Source organism: Lycorma delicatula, chromosome 4 (assembly GCF_047948215.1).
Source record: "Lycorma delicatula isolate Av1 chromosome 4, ASM4794821v1, whole genome shotgun sequence".
NCBI lineage: Eukaryota > Metazoa > Arthropoda > Insecta > Hemiptera > Fulgoridae > Lycorma > Lycorma delicatula.
In genome coordinates this window covers 84732432-84757693 of record NC_134458.1, presented here as the reverse complement: position 1 = coordinate 84757693, position 25262 = coordinate 84732432, and the positions used below count along the sequence as shown (strand labels likewise).

The window sequence follows — 25262 nt, the reverse complement described above, 5'->3', positions numbered from 1 at the left end:
TGCCACCTCTTGTGGGCACGGAGGTATTTTCGATGAATATCCCTAATAATTCAGCCGAAAACCAACATGGGAGGCAAGAGTAGGCGCCATTAACCTTTTTTTTGGAACACACTCCTCTAAAAGTCATTAATCGTAGCATAAAAGCAAACAATAGCTAAATTCATGTGTAAAATTGTATCGTTCCTCCTAAATAGTTGTAACGAATTTGTTATAAAGACTATAAAAATAAGCTAATTTAAAAATTGTATGAAATTTTATTAGGAACAATTAATAGTTCATTATTAAATTGAAGGATTTGAAATCCAATAGGGAATGAAGTTACCCAACATCCATGTATCAAGTGTTCCCTTCTCAAATTTAAACAGTATTGAGTTAATTTCAGGGAAGTTAAAATCACCCAAAAGCAAAATATTACAACTATATACTATATACTCATAAAGGCGCATAAAACATACTCAAAAAAGTTTGATACCAACAAATAGAAGTAACTAGAGAGAAATAAACTATACCAATTAATACACTAAAATTACCAGTATAAACTTTAAACCACACACTCTCAAACTCAGGATCTGCAGTATCATTACAAATTTACGAATGATATAGCTTACCAACTGCCAACAAAACAGCTCCACATCTACTATCCTGTCATTCTTTTTATGTTTTTTTTTTTTGTCTTCAGTCATTTGACTGGTTTGATGCAGCTCTCCAAGATTCCCTATCTAGTGCTAGTCGTTTCATTTCGGTATATCCCCTACATCCTACATCCCTAACAATTTGTTTTACATATTCCAAACGTTCCCTGCCTACACAATTTTTTCTTTCTACCTGTCTCTCCAATATTAAAGCGACTATTCCAGGATGCCTTAATATGTTGCCTATAAGTCTGTCTCTTCTTTTAGCTATATTTTTCCAAATGCTTCTTTCTTCATTTATTTGCCGCAACACCTCTTCATTTGTCACTTTATCCACCCATTTGATTTTTAACATTCTCCTATAGCACCACATTTCAAAAGCTTCTAATCTTTTCTTCTCAGATACTCCGATCGTCCAAGTTTCACTTACATATAAAGCGACACTCCAAGTATATACTTTCAGAAATCTTTTCCTGACATTTAAATTAATTTTTGATGCAAACAAATTATATTTTTGACTGAAGGCTCATTTCACCTGTGCTATTCGGCATTTTATGTCGCTCCTGCTTCGTTCATCTTTAATAATTCTACTTCCTAAATAACAAAATTCTTCTATATCCATAATCTTTTTTCCTCCTATTTTCACATTCAGTGGTCCATCTTCGTTATTTCTACTACATTTCATTACTTTCGTTTTGTTCTTGTTTATTTTCATGCGGGAGTTCTTGTGTAGGACATCATCCATGCCATTCATTGTTTCTAAATCCTTTTTACTCTCAGCTAAAATTACTATATCATCAGCAAATCGTAGCATCTTTATCTTTTCACCTTGTTCTGTTACTCCGAATCGAAATTGTTCTTTAACATCATTAACTGCTAGTTCTATGTAAAGATTAAAAAGTAACGGAGATAGAGAAAGTTAGTTAGAGAAAGTAACGAATGATAGAGAAAGATAGTTGAAAAACTATTATTAACATAATAAAATCCCACCGATCCCTTTCTTATTATGGATTCTTTCTTCTGTTCTTCAATTATTACTGTTGCTGTTTGGTTCCTGTAAATGTTAGCAATTGTTCTTCTATCTCTGTATTTGAACCCTAATTTTTTAAAATGCTGAACATTTTATTCCACTCTACATTATCGAATGCCTTTTCTAGGTCTATAAATGCCAAGTATGTTGGTTTATTTTTCTTTAATCTTCCTTCTACTATTAATCTGAGGCCTAAAATTGCTTCCTTTGTCCCTATACTTTTCTTGAAACCAAATTGGTCTTCTCCTAACACTTCTTCCACTCTCCTCTCAATTCTTCTGTACAGAATTCTAGTTAAAATTTTTGATGCCTGAATAGTTAAGCTAATTGTTCTGTATTATTCACATTTATCTGCTCGTGCTTTCTTTGGTATCATGACTATAACACTTTTTTTGAAGTCTGACGGAACTTCCCTTTTTCATAAATATTACACACCAGTGTGTACAATCTATCAATTGCTTCCTCACCTGCACTGCACAGTAATTCTACAGGTATTCTGTCTATTCCAGGAGCCTTTCTGCCATTCAAATCTTTTAATACTCTCTTAAATTCAGATCTCAGTATTGTTTCTCCCATTTCATCCTCTTCGACTTCCTCTTCTTCCTGTATAACGCCATTTTCTAATTCATTTCCTCCGTATAACTCTTCAATATATTCCACCCACCTATCAACTTTACCTTTTGTATTATAAATTGGTGTACCATCTTTGTTTAACACATTATTGGATTTTAATTTATGCACCCCAAAATTTTCCTTAACTTTCCTGTATGCTCCGTCTATTTTACCAATGTTCATTTCTCTTTCCACTTCTGAACACTTTTCTTTTATCCACTCTTTTTTTGCTAGTTTGCACTTCCTGTTTATAGTATTTCTTAATTGTCGATAGTTTCTTTTACTTTCTTCATCACTGCCATTCTTATATTTTCTAGTTCATCCATCAGCTGTAATATATTGTCTCAAACCCAAGGTTTTCTACCAGTTCTCTTTGTTCCGCCTAAGTTCACTTCTGCTGATTTAAGAATTTCCTTTTTACATTCTCCCATTCTTCTTCTACATTTTCTACCTTATCTTTTTTACTCAGACCTCTTGCGATGTCCTTCTCAAAAATCTTCTTTACATCCTCTTCCTCAAGCTTCTCTAAATTCCACCGATTCATCTGGCACCTTTTCTTCAGCCTTTTAAACCCCAATCTACATTTCATTATCACTAAATTGTGGTCGCTATCAATGTCTGCTCCAGGGTAAGCTTTGCAGTCAACGAGTTGACTTCTAAATCTTTTCTTAACCATGATATAATCTATCTGATACCTTGCTTTTTCTGGCTTTTTCCATGTGTATATTCTTCTATTATGATTTTTAAACTGGGTGTTGGCAATTAATAAATTATACTCTGTGCAAAACTCTATAAGTCGGTCCCCTCTTTCATTCCTTTTGCCCAGCCCATATTCACCCACGATATTTCCTTCTTTGCCTTTTCCAATGCTTGCATTACAATCTCCAACTATTATTAAATTTTCATCTCCTTTTATGTGTTTAATTGCTTCGTCAATTTCTTTGTGTACACACTACCTCATCATCATCATGGGTGCTTGTAGGCATATAGACGTTAACAATTGTTGTCGGTTTAGGTTTTGATTTTATCCTTATTACAATGATTCTATCACTATGCATTTTCAAATATTCTCTTCTCTTCCCTATCTTCTTGTTCATTACAAAACCTACTCCTGCCTGCCCATTATTTGAAGCTGAGTTATTTATCCTAAAATCACCTGACCAAAAGTCGTTTTCCTCTTCCCACCGAACTTCACTAATTCCTACTACATCTACATTTATCCTATCCATTTCTCTCTTTAAATTTTCTAACCTACCAACCTTTTTTAAGCTTCTAACATTCCACGCTCCGACTCGTAGAATGTTATTTTTTAATTTTCTTATGACCCCTTCCTTAGTAGTTCCCACCCAGAGATCTGAACGGGGGACTAGTTTACCTCTGGAATATTTTACCAAGGAAGGCATCATTGCTATATGAAAATGCAGAGAGCTACATTTTCTTGGAAAAAAAAAGCAGCTGTAGTTTTCCATTGCTTTCAGCTGCACAGTACTCAGAGGACTGAGTGATGTTGATATGGCCATTTAAGTCGTCCTGACCTACGCCCTTAACAACTACTGAAAGAGCTGCTGCCCTCTTTCAGGAATCATTCCTTAGTCTGGCTCTCGACAGATACCTCTCTGATATGGTTGCACCTTTGGTCCAGCTATTCTGTATCACTGATTACTCAAGCCCCCTCACCAACGGCAAGGTCTCATGATTCATAGAGGGAGTCTTTTTATGTATTTGATAGTTACTCCCAAATAATTCAGCATCAGATAAATTGTTATTCAGCCATGTTTCAGTCAACCCAATAATATAAGAGAGATATAAAACAGAAACATAGATGTTAGACAACTTTGTTCTAAGACCCCTTTCTTTTCTTTCTTTTTCCTGTTTAGCCTCCGGTAACTACCGTTTAGATAATTCTTCAGAGGATGAATGAGGATGATATATATGAATGTAAATGAAGTGTAGTCTTGTACATTCTCAGTTTGACCATTCCTGAGATGTGTGGTTAATTGAAACCCAACCACCAAAGAACACTGGTATCCACAATCTAGTATTCAAATCCGTGTAAAAATAATTGGCTTTACTAGGACTTGAACGCTGGAACTCTTGACTTCCAAATCAGCTGATCTGGGAAGACACATTAACAACTAGACCAACCCGGTGGGTTATGTTCTAAGACCCCTGACATTTTGATAGTGAACAAAATATTATCTTTAAATTTATACATAATGAAAATGTAAAAGGGAAATAAAAAGTCAATCAAAAAGCTTACTGTATCTGCAAATAAATATAATAGAAACACTAACTGAATGGATGATACCTTAACTTAGTGAAAAATCAATATTAAAAAAAATTGAAAAAATGAAAGCAATATATGTTTTTTTAATTTTCACTAGTTTTATTTAAACATGACAGTTGTCTCATTTCATAGTACCTTCTTCAGATGTTTAGCACACGTGTGCACAAACACACATATACATATCCACATACACAATTTATCTAATTTAGAAAATCAAGTATCATACTGTATGCAGAATATCCATTTATGAATTAATATAATAAAAAATAAAAATTTCAATATCATAGAAATTCAGTTCATTCTGTTCATAAATCTTCTGTAATATCATAAGAAAAAAAATTAATTAATTAATGAAAATTATTAATACTATTTAAGAGTATGTGATACTGCAATGTTAATAAAACTATCAAAATAACTGTGTACAGCATGTATCTTTCTTAATGCCATTCCGGAAAACTGATCTTAATTCAATTCAAGATAAAGTACATCGCTAGCAAGCAAAAATACCTAATATAATATAAACAGAAATGATAATTTATCAATTTAGCTATAGATATGAGAAATTTATTACAGTATAAAAATTTCATAACATTAAATTACCGGACAAATCCAATCCACAACAGAAATCTCACACATACACATATGTATAGATACATTCATACACACAAACACTCACATGTACATATGTTAATATAGATACCATAGTATAAAGGAATTTATCAGACATAAATACCAGTTACTTAAAATGCTTCTTAGTAAGTCAGTAATAATAATAATAATAATAATAGTAATCCCTTTCACTTTTGAATATAAATGAATATATACATAGTAGACAAAGATAAACTGAACCCAAAGCAAGCGAAGAACATATGAACTGTAAGCTGATGTTATACAAGTAAATGAAAGACACAAACCTGCTTATGTGTGTTCCATCATCTCTACAGATACTGCTAGAAATGTTGACCTCTATTGATCAGGCATAGTTTGGCCTGATGAATCACATTCAGTGTGACTTGCTGTAACTTGTCTCATTGGATGTTAGTGATGGTGTTGCATATATTCTGTTGCAGTGCATCAAGAGTTTGTGGATTGCTCTGGTAAACCTTACCTGTCTGGTTGCCCCACAAATAAAAATCACAACTATATATACTAGCATTCACGTCGTGGCTTCACCCACATTATATGGTTGCTTGCATTTCCCATCACGGGTAATTTTTTTTATTTTGGAAATATCTGATCATTTAAATGATCAGATAAAATAAACCTAATTAAAATCAATTTGTAACAAAGCAACCATATTTAAAATAGAATGGGGAGAACACGCTTATAAAGAAATTTATATAGGAACGACAAATAGAAATTTGAAAAAAAATCTTCAAGAGCATTTACAATTTTGTACATTTTTAAAACAAAATTCTAATTAGTCTCATCATGTTAAGAAAAATAAAAATAAAATAAATAATATGAGTATATCGGTATTAAAAATAATGATAATGAAAGTTGATTTTGTAAAATTGAAAATGAGTTAAAAAGAAAAGAAGAAGAACTTTCTATATATATATATATATATAGAAAGAACTGGGAATTTCCCTGACTGACCTACAGAATAAAACTGGAAAAATTACAAAGCTAAAAGACAAAAGCATTAGATTTAAACAAACGACAAAATACAACGAAGAAGGTGTTTATGGATGAAGAAAAGAAAGCAAGATGAAGAAATACTGGGCAGCTCGGAAGAGTAAAATAACACGCTTTTCTCAGAAAAGATCCAACTAAAATTGACTTAAGTGGTCCCATGTTGGCCGTTAAAGCATAATAATAATAATATATATATGAGCAATTAAAGTTTGACAACCATTGGTTCCAGAAATTTTATATGTCCTAAATCATTTAAAATTATATTATTTATGGCATACATTTAATATGGGTCCTTAATATATAAGTTGTTATTTCTACAAATACTGTAATCCAATTGTCTTGAAATAATCAGTTTTATTTCTAATGAGATTAATGTATGTTCTGTAATTTTAGTTCAAAGTTTTAAAAAGTTGGATCAAAAAATTTGTCTAGTGAGTATTTGTAATTATTACTAGAAAGTAATCAGGATCTTAAGATAAAAATAGCAAAGCAGTATTTATGGATTTTAAGAGTTATTTAATAATATATAACTTCAGATAATTTGTGTTTGCTTTTTATTGTTATATAGGTACAAGTAAAACCTTCTTTGCAGAGGGTTTGTTCACCAGCATATGTTGCATCAAATGTCTGCCATTCTGTTAAGTTCATGGATAACATTTGCGTTTTTATTGATTTTTTGGACTCGCTATTTTTTGATACTGTGAAGAAAGGTCATTATCATTGTTAGTAATTATTATTTTATATTGTGCATGCCAGAAAAAGGTAAAAAGTATTTCAAATTGATTTCATTACTGCAACATTTCAGTTGTTTTTGTGTAAAAACATCCATAAACTTTGCTGAAAGGATTTTTTGCAGTTCCTTTCAGTAATGCCGGTCAGACTTTTGGTCTGTTCTTACTTTATTTGTGTTAATTTTTATTAGCTGCTGGTATTATCATTTTTTGACACCAATTTTAGAGCAGTTAGAAAAATTGTGGTATTTAGTTAAAAAAAAGTACAAAATGTTTTGTATTTGTGAATTATGTTACTATTTTTGTATAATTTTTAGTGGGTTGAGTTGGTAACTAGTATGCTTTACGTTTTATTACAAGATAACACTTTTGAGAAGTTTTCTCATCTTCAATGTAAAATTATCATAAAATACACATACAATAAGAAAACATATTAAGTTAAACATATTTTTATAAATCAGCCAAGTTGGCATTGTCATTATTTATAATTTCTTATCAGTACATTATAAATAATGGATTGATTTTAACTTAAGTAACATATAATCATAACTGTTCAACAAATATTGGAAATTCATTATTCCTAAAGTCCTGTACAATCATCGATAAAGATAGTTTTTAAATTTATTATTGCAAAATATTTCTATAATTTCTTTTTTCTAATTATTTACTTCTGAGATTCCTAAATTGTTTTCTATATTATGGTGTGTTATTGATTTTGGCCTGCGAGGAATTTGGTCATGGATAGAAATTATGGGTTCTGAAACTACCAAAATCGACTGATATTTGACTGATATTTTTTTATCAAGTGTTTAGATGTCTGAAAGTTTAGTGTTGTCATTAAATAATGTTAAATTATGTATATGTAAACAAGCATGGACCTATTGATAGAAATACTGAGCAAGTGTGTGTGAATGAGAACTCAAGTGGATTAAAGAATATAAAAATAAATTTAATTTACTCAGAGGATTTTGTGTAATCAATAATTTATATAACTATGTACTAATTAATAATTTACGTAGTAAATAATACGTAGTAATAATTTTAATAACTACTACTATAATTTATTAAATATATTACATCTGAAGAAAATAAAACAGGTAAAAGAGTAATCATCTTCATTACCAATCATTCCAAATTTTGGAAATAGCACGTGTGTTCAAACATTTATGGTTACCATAATAACCATAACCATAACCATTTATGGTTATGGGCAATGAAATGGACCATAATGCTATTAATTCACTCAGATTCAAAGTATCCTAAGTAACTGCAAAATGCATTTAGAATCTTATATCATCACACCTGCTTGCCTGTAAAGAAATATTTCTGGGATTACTTATGCTTATGCTCCTCACTACAGTGAATATCAGTGTGGGATCTGAGGAGGATAAGTCTGTGTGCCATACCTCAAGAATGCCAAATCTTATTTAAGTGCCCTTAGTTTCTGTTATCCAACATATAGGATTACCTTTATGAAAGTACATTCCCTAAGCTCACCTCACCTGTAATGACAATTATGTGAAAATTATTTTTTCATCTCATATGTCATAAAACAATCAGTTAACATGATACAAAATAGAATATTAGTCTTCCTTTTTCTAGAAATACAGTTTAATTGAATTTTTAGAGGGTTGACTTGCCATTTCTTATTTTTTTGTGCCAGGAATGCTGGAATTTTCACATTTTTTTGAGGAAGCAGTATATGCAGATGTAGATATAACATCCTCTTTTGAAAATAATGCAGAAGATCAGCGACGCAGGCAAATCTTATTTAGACTGATGGATGATATGAAGATGATTTTGGAAGCTTTGTTGAACACATTGTCTCTCTTACATTCTATTTCTATTTTTATCACAGTCTTTTCAATCGTTAGGTAAAACTCCTTATTTTTTAAGTTGTGTTTTAGAATCTCGTATGTTAAAAATTTGTAGTTATGATCTTGATAACTTATTTTTTTATATTCTACTTCATATGAATTCAGCTTTATTAATGTTTAGTTTATCATTAATGTACTTTTATAAGTAATGATGGTGTAACGCTTTGTTTTCAGACGTAATATAATAAATAAACATTTCATTACTCCTGTGATACTCTTGTTAATTGTCTCCCTTCTTATTGTCAGTAATATAGTTCAGTATTCTTATTCTAAAGGTGAGCTATGCTCAGAAATATAACAGTTGTAAATGATGAGAATAGTACATAACTATATGTGCTCTTAAGAATTTTTACTGAAAGTATGCTGTTTACACATAATTAGCACATAAAACACACAAAATAAATACAATGTGTTTGGAAAGAAGCTGTGCAGTACGCTTTAGAATTATGTAGTGCATTCTGTTCTTTCAGCATTAGGTGGTTGCCCTCTGGGTTCATTGGGCATTGCTCAGTAATAAACCAAGACATCAGTTGTTGAGTTGTGATTAAACATGCTTCGTTTCATTTCATGTTGTTTCATTTATTGGAATGAATAGTTGTGAGAAATGTAATGGTTCTTTCAGTAGAGGTACGCATTTTTCTTGTTGAATACATCTTCGTGAAGGTGACAAGTATATTGATTTAGTGAAGTACAAATTTTCTGAAAAGTTTCCAAATACTCCTGCTTCTCTCTCTGCAATTCAACATGAACTCTTATCAAAAAATTTCGGGCAACAGGCTCTGTTGAAGACGCTGTTCAAAGTGAAAGATTACCTAAACTAAACAAACAGAAGCTGCTTGATATTTTGGATGCTATGGCTGAAAGTCCACCAAAGTCAATTAGTAAGTTAACACAGCAGCAAGATATCGGAGTTGCTACTGCACATTAAGCTGTAAGAAAAGAACTGAAACTTTTCCTCTACTAAGTAATGTTTGTTCAAGAACTTAAACCTACAGATCATGCTAAAATTATTATCAATGATTTAAACATTTTACTGACCAAAATTCTGTTGGTATCCTCAACAATACATTTTTTGAAAATAAAGGACGTTTTCATCTGGCAGGGTATATTAATTCACAAAATACATGACTGTGATCGACCTTTTTTTTTTTTCGATCCCATCCTCTAGGCCTGGACCCGCCGCAGAAGCACACTCGGTCCTAGGGGTGCCATTGCCTCTAACCTTCCGGGCGACCATGCCGAAGCCAGCTATGCCGTCCCTGGCATGGGTTACTACCCGGTCAGCCAGGATTAGGTCCTCTCAATTGCCTGCCTCAAATCAAGGGTCCCCCAAGGAGGTCCCCTAACTGGGTCTCTGTCTTTATTTGCCTGCCTCAAATCAGAGGTACCCCACAGGGGACCTCTGATTGGGACTCGGTCTTTACACTTCCCTTTCTACTCAGCCACTGTTTGTTTACTTTTTCTGTACAGCGTCGACCACATGAGGCTGAAAAGATCTCTTATTATTGAGCCAGGTTCCAAGGTACTTTGCTTTGGCTATCGGCGCAAACTCCACATATCCTACTACTAAAGTTATTGGAGCCAACCGCCTCCTTCCTGCCATAACCACAAGTTGAGTCTTCTCTAAGGCCAAATGAAGACCTTCTCCTCCAACCAGGCATGTACCATCCGCTTGGCTTCATTGCTCTTCCTCACCAATTCATCCTCCGTTTTAGCCGATATAACCAGAGACAAATCATCGGCAAAACCGGTTAGGTACACGCCCTCTGGATAATCCAAGTGGAGCACCCCATCATAGGCTACATTCCACAATGTTGGCCCCAAAACTGAACCCTGGGGTACTCCGGCCTGCATCTCAATCAGAATCTGGGCCCCCTCAGCACAGTCCCCCACCACCACTTGTCCTCTTAAATAATCTTGAATAAGATGTCGCAAGTATGGGCTGACTCCTCTTCTCTTAAGTTCACTCAGGATCCACCCGAATGGTAGTGAGTTAAACGCATTACTTACGTCCAACAACACCACCGCCGGGATCATCAGCGATCTTCATGATTCTATTTATCACCGCCGTAGTTGTATATCCCTTCCTAAATCCAAATTGGTTTAGGCTAAAACCCTCCCCTCGCTCAATCTCTTCTAAAAGCCTTATGACAATCATCCACTCAGCAAGCTTCCCCATACAGCTGAGGAGGCACAGTGGTCTATAACCACTCGGGTCATTCACTTTCCTTCCTGCCTTCTTCAACAATGCAACTTTTGCAGTCTTCCAATCTCGCAGAAAAACACCATCCAATAAAATCTTATTGAATGCCGACAATATTTGTATTGGGAACTTCATTGCCATCAGCGCCACAACCTCATCCGGAATATCGTCTAAGCCGGGACTTTTCCTCTTACTCGTTTTCATTGCAGCACTAAACAATTCCTCTTGTGTTTAATTCCTCTGTGGAAAAAGAGGAATTTCCACAGTCGCAATTTCCTCTACCTCTTCCTGTCGCCTCCTCGGAAACAATTTCATCAAACACCTCTGCATTACATCACTTGATAGCACCGGTAGCTTCTGTCCAATCCACAACTAATCCTCATTAATTGCACAAAGTCAAAATTGGAGTCTGGGTCGGTGCGAGTGGATCGCACATTGTAGTTCCAATCTTTTTTGAAAATACAGTTAATAGTGATTGTTTTGTTGCTGTTTTAACAAAATTCATTAGTCAGTTTACATAAGTGGAAATCAGTCGTGGTTGGTTCCAACATGATGGTGCTACAGTGCACACAGCTAAGATGTCAATGGCTTTTTTATGAAATATCTTTGGTGAAGGAATTATTCTGAGGGTTTGTGGCTTGCCAGATTACTTTCTATGGGGGTTAGTGAAACAAGCAGTGTATTGCAACACACCATGCACAATTGACTAACTAAAAACAACAATAACACCATATCTACAAGACATTCCAGTACATCAGCTGGTTAAAGTGTTTGAAAACAAATTGAAATGCATGCAGTGTTGTATTGATGTTGGAGGAGGTCATTTTCAATACCTTTAATTAACTATTCTAGTTATTGCAATATCTGTTTCTATAAAATAATGAAATAAAAATATAGAGTAATAATTAAGAAAGTTTCATAATACACTTCTCTAATTCCAGTGCACAGCAACTTTCCGAACACAATGTGCTGTAGTGTTAATTATATGAACTCTATTTTCTTGTTTTGGATGGTCAACTGAATTTAATTGAGAATCAATTGTTATTTCACAGGTTATAAAATTTGTCTGTGTTAGGTGCCATAATCGTAATGGTTACAGACAACTTGAAGCAGACAAAATCATTTATAAGATGATATAATCATTCTTTAGAATAACTAGCATTCCACACCATGTTTATTGAGGAGCGTGAAAAATGTAGTTTCTTGTTTCTTTTCTGAGTCAAATATCCTGTTGTACACCAGTATGCCAAACCCATTGAAATGCAGGTGATACCTATCCCTGGCAGTCACACCCTTCTACTCACCACAGTGACTGGCTAAACTATATAATAAAAATAACTCTAACAGTAAGTGACTCTTATTGTTGCCTGTTGTCCCTAAGGTGCTTGACATATGTCACGTTCATAAGAAACACTTACTAAATTACAGTCGATTAAAAATTTTTGTTTTTGTTATTGATTTTAAATCAGTTTATACTTAATTGTTGTCTTATTCAGTTATAGTCAAGTATCAAGCAGTTGCCTCACGTGCTTAATTTGACTTAAATCTCCATTTTGTGAAGAACTGCTACTATATTTATTTTTTGACACAGTGTCATCCATTTATTTGATTCTTTATTTTTTAGAATTTTTTTTATTTTTGTAGTACTTAGATTTGTAGTACTTAGTACTTAGATTGTTTTTTCAGTATACTTCAAAAATGTTTTTAAATAAAAATGTCAGTCTGAGTATCAGTTTCTGTTAGTATTCTTTAGTCACTAGTGTGTGCTAAATAACTGGACTGTCTGTTTAAAATTTTGTGTGTGCTGTCAAGGGTCAACTCATCCCTTTACCTGTCATCAGTACAGAGTACTACAACATTCTGAGTATTGTCCGAGTTAAACATTTTTCATAAAATATCAGTTTTGCTAAAAAAATCATCTGCATTGAGTTTGAATATTCTTTAACACATATAGCAGTCATGTGTAATCTGTACTGGTGATATAAGAGTACCTTGAAAACTTTATAGGATTATAGCTTTCTATATTTGTAAAGCTTTTTTTAAACTTTTCGACTTAAATACACATTTAAAAATACAAAAATAATACAGATTACACAACTTCAGTATTTTAATATGTTTCTAGTAATTTTGTTTATAGGCCTCATTATTTGACTGGCTTTTCTATAAATAATTTCTGATAAATTTTAGTGCCATATATATTTGTTTTATTTACAGATTGTTTATATTTTTGTATGAAAAATGTTGTCTAAATATTTATTTATTTAACAAGTAACAAATTTTTGTATTGATTTTTAACTTCTCTGACTTTTAGGTCTTTACATTACCATAACAGTTACATAACAAGTGATTTATATGATAATCATTATATAACTGAAGATTTTCTAAAAATTGATTATTATAAAATTTACAGAAAAAAGAAAACATTATTGCCTCTTAACAACAGAGAAAAAAATGCATATGTACAAGTAAGCAAATGTATTATTTTATTTATGTTAACATTTTCTTTAGGTTAAATTCTAGAAACTTTAATGAAGCATAGAAAGTTATTTTCCAATCATGTGGATCTTAAACATTATTACACAAGTACAAGTATACCTCTCAAATATTTCTCAAATGCTAAGTAGAAAAAATTGATTAACTGAATTGAATGCATTTTTTTTCTTTAGACCCTATGTAGTTGGAGTCTTTTGAAATAACTTTAGATATTGTTTATTTTGAATTAGGCCTTTATTCCTTATATTGCAACTATGAAAAATATTGTTTTTTTATTAATTGCTCATAAGCATATTTATGGATTGAGAATTGTTAGTACAGATTTATTACTTGCACTAATTTTTCTGTGCATGACTAGCCTAGGTAACAGTATTTGTTTGAAATAAATGTAATGACAATTTTTTCTTTTTTTTTAACTTACAAATTCGAAATTGAGTGACCTCCCTTCCATAACCAATACTACAGATGCAACATAACAAATTGAGACAGTGATATCTATTAATTTGTTAAATAATATAGAACTAGAATTACATATGAGTACATTCTATGATTGGCAGCTTAACAATATATCTAATATTATAAAAAATATTTTGCAATTAAGTAAAAATTATGTTTATATTGGGTCCGTTAACAATTGGCGCAGTGGTGGTGAGTGGACTGCATGGGGTGTTGAAGAGCTGTTATGCGTGTGTTCCACAAACATTGTTATTAAAAAAATATGAATCCTCATCTAATTACTGTATTTACATTTGCATTTAAAGTTATCTTTAAACTGTGATTTATGTTATCTAACACATATTACAATAGATGTGTAGACCCTTGGATTTATAAAAAACTATAATGTATAACAATAAATAACAAGTATTTAGTATCCTCTTAGGTGACAGTAGGACACTCTTACAATAGCACAGTTTTCTGAACTGCAACAAGGCAAGTTCAATAAATTTATTTGTGCGCTTTTTATTTAAATTTATAAGTGACATCTTTTTAAGAATTACCTATAGCTATTTTCTGTTGGTAAAGTATATTTTGCATGGGTTTTGAAAGCAGATTGTAGTTTCTTTTTGTTATAGAGCCTAATAATTTTAGTATTCACATGAAACAAAATATTTTATTTTAGTGTCATTTCTTCATTAACAATGAATCCTATAATTAAAAGCAAAGTAAAAAATACAAAATTGCATAGACAGAGCAAAGAAATTATATATAACATGTTAAAATTTATGGAAGAAGCTAAGCTCAGCAAATCTAAGAAATCAGATAACAGCTTTCTTATTCCTTTGAAACAAGTTCAGCTTCATTGTTGTAAAGCTACTGGTGTTTCTATTAGTGCGATAACGTGTATAAAAAGGGAAGCTGAAAGCATGTTTACAAATGAAAATGATGAGTCAAGTTTCTGTATTCCAGATAAAAATTGCAAGTCGAGTTGTGGACTGCACGGTGTGTTGACGTGTCTATCTGAGCTCCGCGTTTTTAGTTGTTTTGGATTGGTTTTTTGGCTTTTGTGTTCGACTGGTGAACTGGAATTTTAAGTGGACTGGACAAGGAATACGGACTATAATTTTCGAGTTATTTGGTTGCGGACTTATCAAGTTTTTTAAGTTTTTTGTTCTCTTTAGTGAGTTCATTATTTTTGTACTTATTTCTCGCTAAATCTTTATTATAATAGTGAGTGAGGGTGATAGTGAGGTATATTACTAACGAAGAGACTACTAGTGTGTACTAAAGTGAGAAATTTTTACTGTATAATAGTTTTTTACAATTTTTTTCGAGGTTAGAATAGAGGCTATTTTAGCTAAATTATTCTAAGTTATAAGACAGGCCTGTACGAGTCTGTTTTTAATAGTAAACAAGGACTTTGAAAATTTTTTGTCTAATTCTTATTGTAAGAGTAAAATTTTCAAAGTCCTCAGACTAGCCGTTTACTAGGGAATTTAACTTTCTCTAATAACTTTTGACCCACTCGTCCTATATCCAATATACCCGGTTATAAATCCATCCCCAAAACTTCCCTACCCTCTGACCCCCCAAAATTTTTGATCCAATTTTTGGATCGATACATTTTACCACCTCCAACCCCCCCCAAAAAAATGTTTGGGGCTCCCATCCCCAAGTGGGTACTCGTTGGGCGCGGGATTGTCCCCATAGTCCAACCGTGACATTATGAGGCGCAGAGGATCGCTCCCCTTAGAGGGAACAGCTGCCCAAAGTAGCAGTCAGCAGAGAATGGTACCCATCAAGAAATTAGATGTTAAATGCAAGAAAAGACCACATCAAGGGTCCTCAGAGGAGGAGGAGGAGCACATTGACACCTTGGAAAGTCTGGTTCATCAACTGGGAATGGTCACGATTTCATTGAAACAGCATATGGGGCCGGGCCTCATTAAATATATCAGTACTCATGAACAGGAGTTGAGGGCAGTTTATGAGGGCCTGAATGCACTGGTTGACAAGTCGTCCTCTGTGAATAAAGTGACAAAGGCCACTCAAACGGATCTGCCAGCCACGGAGGACAACATGGAGCAAATTCTTTGCAAGGAGCTAGAAGATGAGGAGCTGTTAGGGCTCTTACAAAGAAGGTGGCCGAATAATCTGAGAAGTAAGATAAGTCTGGTGATGGAACTCCCTCCCGACAGGGAAATAACATGCAGTTTAAAAGACCTAAAAAAGACGGGAGAGCAAGAACAAGGCCCTAGATTTGCTGTAGGAGACATTATAAAAGATGAAGTCTCGGTTATTGGAGACAACACAACAGAGAAAAAGAGAAGCAAGTACAAAATATGCTACAACTCTGGTGTATCTGAGAGGGAGACTCTCACTACACCAGGAGACGACCAGGAGAGTCGTAACACAAGCACCAGATGCTGCCTATGTCTTGCCGGCGGGGAGCATTGGGAACTATATGAAAAAGATCCTGTCGTATCTGTTAAGAAATAAGGAGACACCAATATATATATTGACGATAAAAGGAGACAATAGTGTAAGACATGTGGGCACTAATCAAATACCCATCAAGAAAGCCACACCGCCGGCGGATCAGAGCCGCACTGTTGTTGTGAAAGCCGAAGCCAAGTCATACGCTGAGCTCCTTAGGTCGATGAAGGGAGCGGTGTCGAGCAAGGAGGCCAATAATGTCATATCGTTGCGTAAGGGCCGCAATGAGGAGCTACACGTTAGGATCGAGGGCGTAAAGAATGCAGAGAACTTTACCACTCTACTCAGGGACAAAGCGGCTGATCTGCATGTGGATCTTAAGAGCAGAGCTAGTAGGAGAGCGGTAGTACACATCAGGGATGTGGAGATGGATACTGCTGAACAGGAGGTGATGGCCGCAATAGCCAACTGGATTGGCCCTAACGAAGATTTTAAGATATCGTCAATCAGAAAGGGTTTTGGTGAGACTAGAAATGTCACGGTTATCACCTCTTACAGAGCCGCGTGTAAGTTAGTCGAACAAAGGCTGAGGATAGGGTGGATAAGTTGTAGAGCCTACATACGCGAGGATGAGGAAAGGTACTATCGATGCTGGGGAACCGGGCACAGGAGGCAAGACTGTAAGGGCCCAGATAGGTTGGAACTCTGTTTCAATTGTGGAGGTTGAGGCCATAAGATTGTAGACTGCCAAGAGCTGAAGCGGTGTCTTGATTGCGGTAGCAAAGATCACAGGACTGGGGCATGGCTATGTAAGAAAGATCAGTATGTATAAGACATTATTTGCAAATGTAAACAGGAGTCATCTTGCACATGATTTGATCGCACGAGTAGTAGCTGAGAAAGAGATAGACCTTCTTGCAGTTGCTGAGCCTAACAGATACGGAGCCGCTAAATCTAGTTGGATAACTGATACGGAGGGTGATGTTGCCATAATGGTTACTAGTAGCAGTATTCACTGGAGGCTCAGGTTCAGGGTTAGGGGTGTTGTTGCTCTGGAGAACGAGTCTATCATGATAGTGGGGGTATACGTGTCACCAAATATAGACTTAGCTGAATTCACTCACTTTATTGACATCTTGCAGAGTGTAATAATTAATTCGCCGAAGAAATTGGTCATGTTGGGATACTTCAATAGTAAAATGGTGAATGCTGGTAGTAGCTACATGAATAGGAGAGGACAAATTCTGGCAGATCTGCTGGAAATAACTGGGTGTCGCTGTGTTAACGATGGCACCCCTACCTATGTTGCCAGAGGCCACCAGTCTGTCTTAGATCTGACCATCCTGGATAACAGATGGAGAGGAGAACAATACAACTGGATGGTCCTCCTTGATGAGATTGCCAGTGATCATCTTGCAATGAGACTAGACCTGATAGACGCAAATCTCGAGCGAGTGGAGTATCCCCGTCCACTGAATTTCACAGCCGATCAAATAGAAGTAATAGTTAATAGGACAGCTGATAGGTTAAGGGACAGGTAGCAACAGACCCCTGAAGCTTTATCGAATATAGTTATGCAAGAGATAAACAGGACGGCAAATAATACTGCAAGGAGACGAAATGTATATTGGTGGACAGCCGAGATTGGTAAATTGAGACAAGAACTCCAGTCCTTAAGGAGAAGGAAACAGAGATTACTTAGAAACGGTAGAGAGGAATATCAGCATGCAGCAAGAATGTATACTGAAACCAGAAGGGCCCTGAATAAAGCCATTAAAAAGAAGAAAAGAGAATGTTGGAGCAATCTCTGAAAAGAGCTAGACACTGACCCATGGGGTCAAGCTTATCGCATAGTGACGAAGAGATTCGGAAGACGATTGCCTGTGCTGGACAGGGCAAATGCAGAGATACAGGTGGCGAATTTGTTCCCCAGAATGATGGCCGAAGACAGTGGACCCACACCTTGTGAGGGCAGGAGGTTTACCATCGACGAATTACAACTAGCAGCCAAAAGTCTGGCATTAAAGAAAAGCCCCGGGCTGGATAGGATCCCCGCAGCGGTAATAAAGGGTTTGATCAGGAAGACTCCCTGGGAGTTATTAGAGATCGCTAGCTATGGCTTAGAGAGGAAGTTTTTCCCTGCATGTTGGAAGGAGGCCAGAGTGGTCTTCCTCCCTAAAGGTGCACCTATGACTGAGGACGCCACTTATAGGCCGTTGAGTCTGCTAAATACCATGGCTAAACTTGTAGAGAAGATGCTAGCGAGCAGAATTATACAGGAATTAAAACAGGGAGTCGGGATCAGTGCAAACCAATATGGTTTTTGGCGGGGGCGGTCCACGGTGCAGGTCATCGGTAAAATTTCGAACTGGGCCAACGAGGTCAAAAGAGGAACTTGGCGTACTAGACGCATACTGATGATAATCTCACTTGATATAAGGAATGCCTTCAAATCAGTTAGCTGGAGACATATAAATAGTGCGATGACCTCAAAGGGGCTGAGCCCTTATTTACGTAGACAAATTGAGGATTATCTCTCCGATAGAAAATGTAGCATCGAGGCCCAGGAGGGAAGGATACATTTTGAGATGCACTGTGGGGTGCCGCAAGGATCAGTCCTGGGGTCGCTGTGCTATGGTTGCTTGTCATAGACGACCTCCTGCTTAAAAGTTTCCCTGATGGAGTGGAATTGCTGGCTTATGCGGACGATCTCGCAGTCCTGGTGGAGGGCAGAACGGTTGATCAGGTACAAGAAAGAGCGAACGCGGCCACCCGCATTATATACGAGTGGATGGACTCTAGGGGTCTGAGTTTGTCATATGAAAAGTTTCGGTGTATTGCCATAACAGGCAAAAGGGTACTAGACCCCATTGCTGTATTTATCAACGGTTATGTCATTGAGGAGGTTCATAGTCTGAAGTATTTGGGTGAAGTTTTGGCTTGACGATGCGGAGCACATCTTTTTCATGTGCGACAGGTGGGCCGTCTTGAGATTTAATCAGAACATCAATGGATTAACACCTGACAATATAGTGCAATTTATGACTAGCAGTGAATATAACTGGAACACAGTAGCAGGTTACGTTAGGCAAATTCTAATCCAGAAATATGTTGATGAAAGAAGCCAAGGATATTAAAAGAGCTGAACCGGTGGGCCGACCTGTCATGCCGGACGTACAGCCGGTAGGTGGGGAGGCCCATTAGAGTCAAAAGACACTCCCCTGGGTGGCGTAATACCAACAAGTCGGTCCGGCCCAGGGGAGTTGAGAAGAAAAAAAAAAAAAGATAAAAATTGCAAGAGACAAAAACCTATTACAATGAGAGACAATTATGATTCCTCAGCTATCAGAAGAATTTTTCACAATTTTTACTTGATAGATAAAACAATACCTACTGTCAAAAAATTAAAAAATAAACTTCAAAATGATTTAGGTTGGCAAGGAGGAGAAACAAGCTTAAGAAATAAATTACACGATTTAGGATTTAAATGTGTGAAAACAACAAAAATTGTTGACAGAGAAACATGATATTTCTGTGAAGAGGATATTTTATTTGATAGCCATTAAGAAATTTTGGAAATAAAATAGACCAATCATATATTTAGATGAAAGTTACTTTTTAACTTTGCACTCATCTGCTAAATCATGGAAAGATGGCAGCAGTGAGGGATTTCACTCACCAATTTCCAAAGGTGAAAGGGTCATCATAATTCATGCAGGAGGAAAAGACGGGTTTGTTCCAAATGCCTTACTGACATATACCACTAGCTCAAAATCAGGTGACTACCATGATAATATGAACCACAGGAACTTCGAGAAGTGGATTTCTGAAAAATATTTGGGAAAATTGAAACCAAATTCTGTAATAGTTCTTGAAAACGTACCATACCATTTTTGCAAATTGGAAAAAATTCCAAATATGGGAACTCTTAAAGCAGAAATGGTGGAGTGGCTAAAGAGACAGAATATTTCCTTTGATGAACCAATGATTAAAAGAGAGTTACTTCAGTTAATACAAACATTAAATCTGCTTGTAACTTATTCTCGTATCATTTTAAATGCGGAGGGTCATACGGTTCTTTAATTGCCTCCAAATCACCAAGATTTAAATCCAGTAGAACTAATTTGGGAAATAATAAAAGAGTGGGTGGCAGATCGAAACTTATCCTTTAAAGCAGCAGATATTATTGCCCTTGTTGAACAAAACGATTTTTCTATTGATGCTATTATGTGGTTAAAATGTTGTCAGAAAGATATTGAAATTGAAAACAACTGCTGACGTAAAGAATGTGCCATGGATATTGAAATTGACAAAACAATCAACCTAATTAGTGAAACTTCTACTGATGAAACAGTGAGGGATACTGAAGATGAGATTCCATCGAAGATACTATTTGGAGTTGAAGAAATGGATTCATAAAGTTTGAATATGGAACAAAAATTGATAAGTTTGATTTAATTTAATTCAAATGTTAATCAAGCATTTAACCTATACGATTATCTGAATTAGATTATTAGAATAATTAAAAGATTGTATTAATTAAATATCACCATTTACCATTATATAACATGTTACAATAATTTATGTTTTTGTTTTCCATGTATTTTTTATATTTCATAATTTTTTTTAAAGTTACTACAAATTACAATTACATTTGAATTAATCTACTTGATTTTTCTTTCAATAGTTAAATTATCTCTCTATACTTCAGTGTATTATGAGTTGTAATCTATAACATAAATGTTTACGGTTTAGTTTCATTTGCATTTATAATCATGATATACGTTGCATTTGCGATGATGTGGAACAATAGTAGAATGTACAGTATACTGTATACAGTACAGTATGTACAGTATAGTGTTAGGCTACAATCATCAAGTAACCGACCTGTACCGGTAAATTAACAGGTATTGTTAAGCAGAAAGGAACTTTTTTGTGGAATTGCAACATTATTTTTGTTGCAAAAGTTCTAATGAAAAATTTGCTAATTGTTTGCTTGTTAGATCAGGCTTGAAGATAGGTGGAAGTTTATTTAATATCTTTGTACCAGAACAAAAAGGTAAATTTTTGGTAGTATGATTTTTTTTGGATGTGGTTTGATAGCAAGTTTTAATGTTTTGTGCTATAATAATGTGAAGGGGATTAAATTATAAATTTGATCTATTTGATCTATCAAAATGTACCAAATGTTAAACATAAATAACAAGGTAGTATAAAAATTTGAAGTTGATGGAAACTTGCTTGTCTGTGAATTTCTCCGATTTTAAGGTTCAATGGCTCTTAAAGTGAATTTTTCATGGACTATATTGTATGATGTAAGTATTTTAATAAAATGATTTGATTCACCATAAAGTTATTCAGTTTTACTAAATATATGTAAACGTCAAAACTTCAGAAATAAATAAAATATCAGAACAAATTATACATTTCATTATCTTTATTACATTTGTTTTCTTTAACAGAAAATTTATTCTTCCAATAAATTTTTTTTTCATTCTTCCTTTGACACTTGATTAGTTTCTGATTCTAGAAGCATCTTTAGTCATTTATTCTACTTTATTACATTAGTCATTAACTTATTTATTCTGTGATGGATTTTTTTTTAATGATAATCCCTAGAAATTTAATTTAATCTAGTTCACTCAATTTGATATACACTAAAATTTATGTATATTAAAATTAACACTTTAATTTTTGGTCTCTGAATTGTCCTTTACGTCTTTTTATTTTTTATGAGGAAAAGGATGCCTGATTTTACCCAATGGGATTCTCAACTGCGAGTTTGTACTACCCCCAGGTAGGAAATAGAACTTGGATAGCATCACAGACACAATAAAGAAGGTTACCATTCCATCAAGCCCCAATAAAAAATAGCTGCTTTGCTAGCTACTGGAAGGTACTACACAGCCAGAACCAGGATAGGCTAATTCCTATTTCTACAATACTCACCCGAATAAGAACGAATAAAGTATAAGGAAAATAGAGGGAAGAGAAAAAGAATGATCAACTCACAGAGGGACTGCCTTTAATTGGGATAGTTTACTCTCTTTCCCAAAACACTCCAGCCTGAAGTAAGACAAAATTTGTGTTACTTTATTTTCTACTGTTACAGTCCTTTGATTCTTTTATAAAATTGTCAATAACTTAACTTATAGAGATATATTCTATACCTCTATATTTCAGTTCTAATTTACATATTAAACATATTTCATTATCAAACCTTGTTGTGCAAGGTCTGATAATGAAATATGTTTGGTACCAATCAAAATCGATAGGTACCATTTAATTAGCTTTATTTTTCTTCAGCTTGTCTTATAAAATTAATTGTTATATTAGAATTGATAATTTTCCCATTTCTTTTCCTGAAAAAAATGTTTAACCATAGTGGTCTTCATCTAGTGCATCTTCCACGCTAACTTATAAGGACTTCAGTTCTAAAAATTATTTTACTTTGCTGTTTGGAACCATGAATTATGACTTCAGTATATTTCTCACATATATTGAAACTTGACAGTCCAGGAATCTCTACCATTCATTAATATTTACTTTTTCCTAATTTGAGCTATTGTAAATGAATCCAGCTCTTTATTTTCTCCTAGTTTGCCTTTTTGTGTTCTACTATTATGTGTGCTAACTATTACCACAGCCAGCTAGTTCTTATGTAGATATTGTGTTTCATTTTTATTTCTGTGTATTTAATCTGATTTTTCATATAATTTTAAACACTTTATTCCATCCCACTTATCAAATTCTTTTTGAGATTACAGTTTTGTATTAATCTTCGTTATATTAATTGGAGGGTTAAAATGCCTTTCTTATATCCATGCATGTTTTTAAAATTGGACATGTCTACATATAATATAAATTTTACTTCGCATTCTGATCAGATGTTAACCTAATGTGTATTTTTTATGTATGGCGTATTAATTTGATAGTGCAGTAGTTCTCACATTTATCTCCCTTTTTTAGTGTGATGAAAAGTATTTTTTTAGTAACAGTAATTTATTTGGTCTCATAAATTCTTCCTATTAATCTCTGTAGCCAATTCAGCCTTAATTCCCATAAACTACATAATTCATGATTCTGTTTAAGTATTTAGATTGCGCTTATTAAGTTCTGCCTTGGTCCCGCTCTTCCTATAGAGGTGTTGATCGCACAATATTCCACAGACTCATGTAGATCAGAGATGCTGTATTTGGAGGTATTGTATTGTAATATTTTTTCTGCTTTCAGTGCATTCTGATGACTAAATCTACAAGATGATAAGTATGAGCATTATGAAATATTTTTTACATAGACTTTATTTGTTTGTTGTGGTTATTTGTGAAGGGAACACAGTTTGTGTTAATTATTGACTATCTTTCACATTGTTTATTGATCTATTGGAACTGGCATTTTTATGTATTTATGTTTTTCTATCTTGTGAAATTCATTTTTATTTCATTAGGTAATTTATTTTCACAGTTATTTACTCATAATAATAGTAATTATGAATGAATTTGGTAGATTATAAAAATTAACATACCTGGCTTAATGATTCAGATATTATGATATCTTAATCGGTTTTACTGCTTGAACTGTCCAAATCTAATCAAGATGAAAAATTAATTAATCTTTTGCATTGTTCTAAATAAAACAAATAACTAAAAATATATAACTATGAAAGTCAGAGTATGTAGCATCTAGAGATTTGGTACATGTTATATACTAACAAGAACAAAAAGTGTTAGCATAGCCCTGCTAACACAACTGGCCAATTTTAGCTAGCACAGGTCATACATTTTCTAATCTGGATATAAATTAAATGTTTTATATTATTTATGTAATCATTTAGCATATTATTTAAAAACTACATTTAAATTGATTGTACGAAACTTTGATTGTACGATTGTATGAAACTGATTCAGTTTCATCAGCCCACCTGATATTTTTCTGTTCACTACTGGTAGTAGTGATTGATGAAACACTGTCATCACTTCCACTAACTGCATGATGTGATTGCCATACACAATTTTATTAGTGCTATGATTAATCAGAAGTATTTGTTGAAGTATTTGCTATGATTAAGTATGTATTTGTTTATTGATCATAATTAAGAACAATTTCTTTATTTAGTTATTTTTAAATTAAATTAAATATTCTGCTGTACGATATAATTAAAGGATTTATTATTTAGTTGTGACTTGACCTGTGATAACTTCCAAAGTTTTATGTTTTGGATATTTGCAGCTTATTAAATGTTTTGGCTTTTTAAGTACACAGGCTGTAACAGAAGCATTTTACTGCCTTAGCCAATACTCTAATAGCTTAGGTGCATTTATAATGATTAATAGCTGTATCTTTATGATTAAAAACATCACAGTTAGTTTACTTCATTGTAGCTTGTATTGGTTCATATAACTTTATTCTATAAAAGGATGAATTGAAGACAGACAGTAGCTAATTTAAATAATGAGAATACTTTCTAAGAATATAACAAAAAAAAAAAAAAAAAATAGCTAATATTTATGTACTGTTTAAACACATGCAGATGCATACTTTGCTGAAAATTTTCTAGATTTCTTAAAGTGTATTTTGTATATATATATATATATATATTGTTGCTGAATGGCTTTGATGATGGCAAGTGGCTTCTTAAAACCTTTTTTGGTAGCCCTGAAAAGGGCTGTTTTTGGTTTTTGGAGTGATGGCTTGGACAAGAGTCATTTGTGTGTTTTGCAAGGAAGCCCTGAGGAAGGCTGTTGGATCCAGAAGCTGATTTCTGGTGATGTTGATTTGGCTGTTGGAGAATTGCTGCTCATCCATTGGAATCAGACTGAACTTCTCCTCAGTGGCAGTTGAGTCCCTACTTCAGCACGGCAGTGGTGGCCCCTAGAGTCCCGCAG

General features: G+C 34.0%; 1 protein-coding gene across 1 annotated transcript; it reads left to right on the top strand.

Moving 5' to 3' along the window:
- Nucleotides 1–17201: 17201 nt before the first annotated feature.
- Nucleotides 17202–17918, top strand: LOC142322664 (uncharacterized). Its single transcript, XM_075361741.1, has one exon. The coding sequence runs from the start codon at nt 17202–17204 to the stop codon at nt 17916–17918; it is 717 nt and encodes a 238-aa protein (XP_075217856.1).
- Nucleotides 17919–25262: the final 7344 nt, after the last annotated feature.

What these genes read in the sequence shown, in the direction of transcription:
- LOC142322664 (XM_075361741.1), top strand. Translation starts at nt 17,202, where the DNA reads ATGTATAAGACATTATTTGCAAATGTAAACAGGAGTCATCTTGCACAT.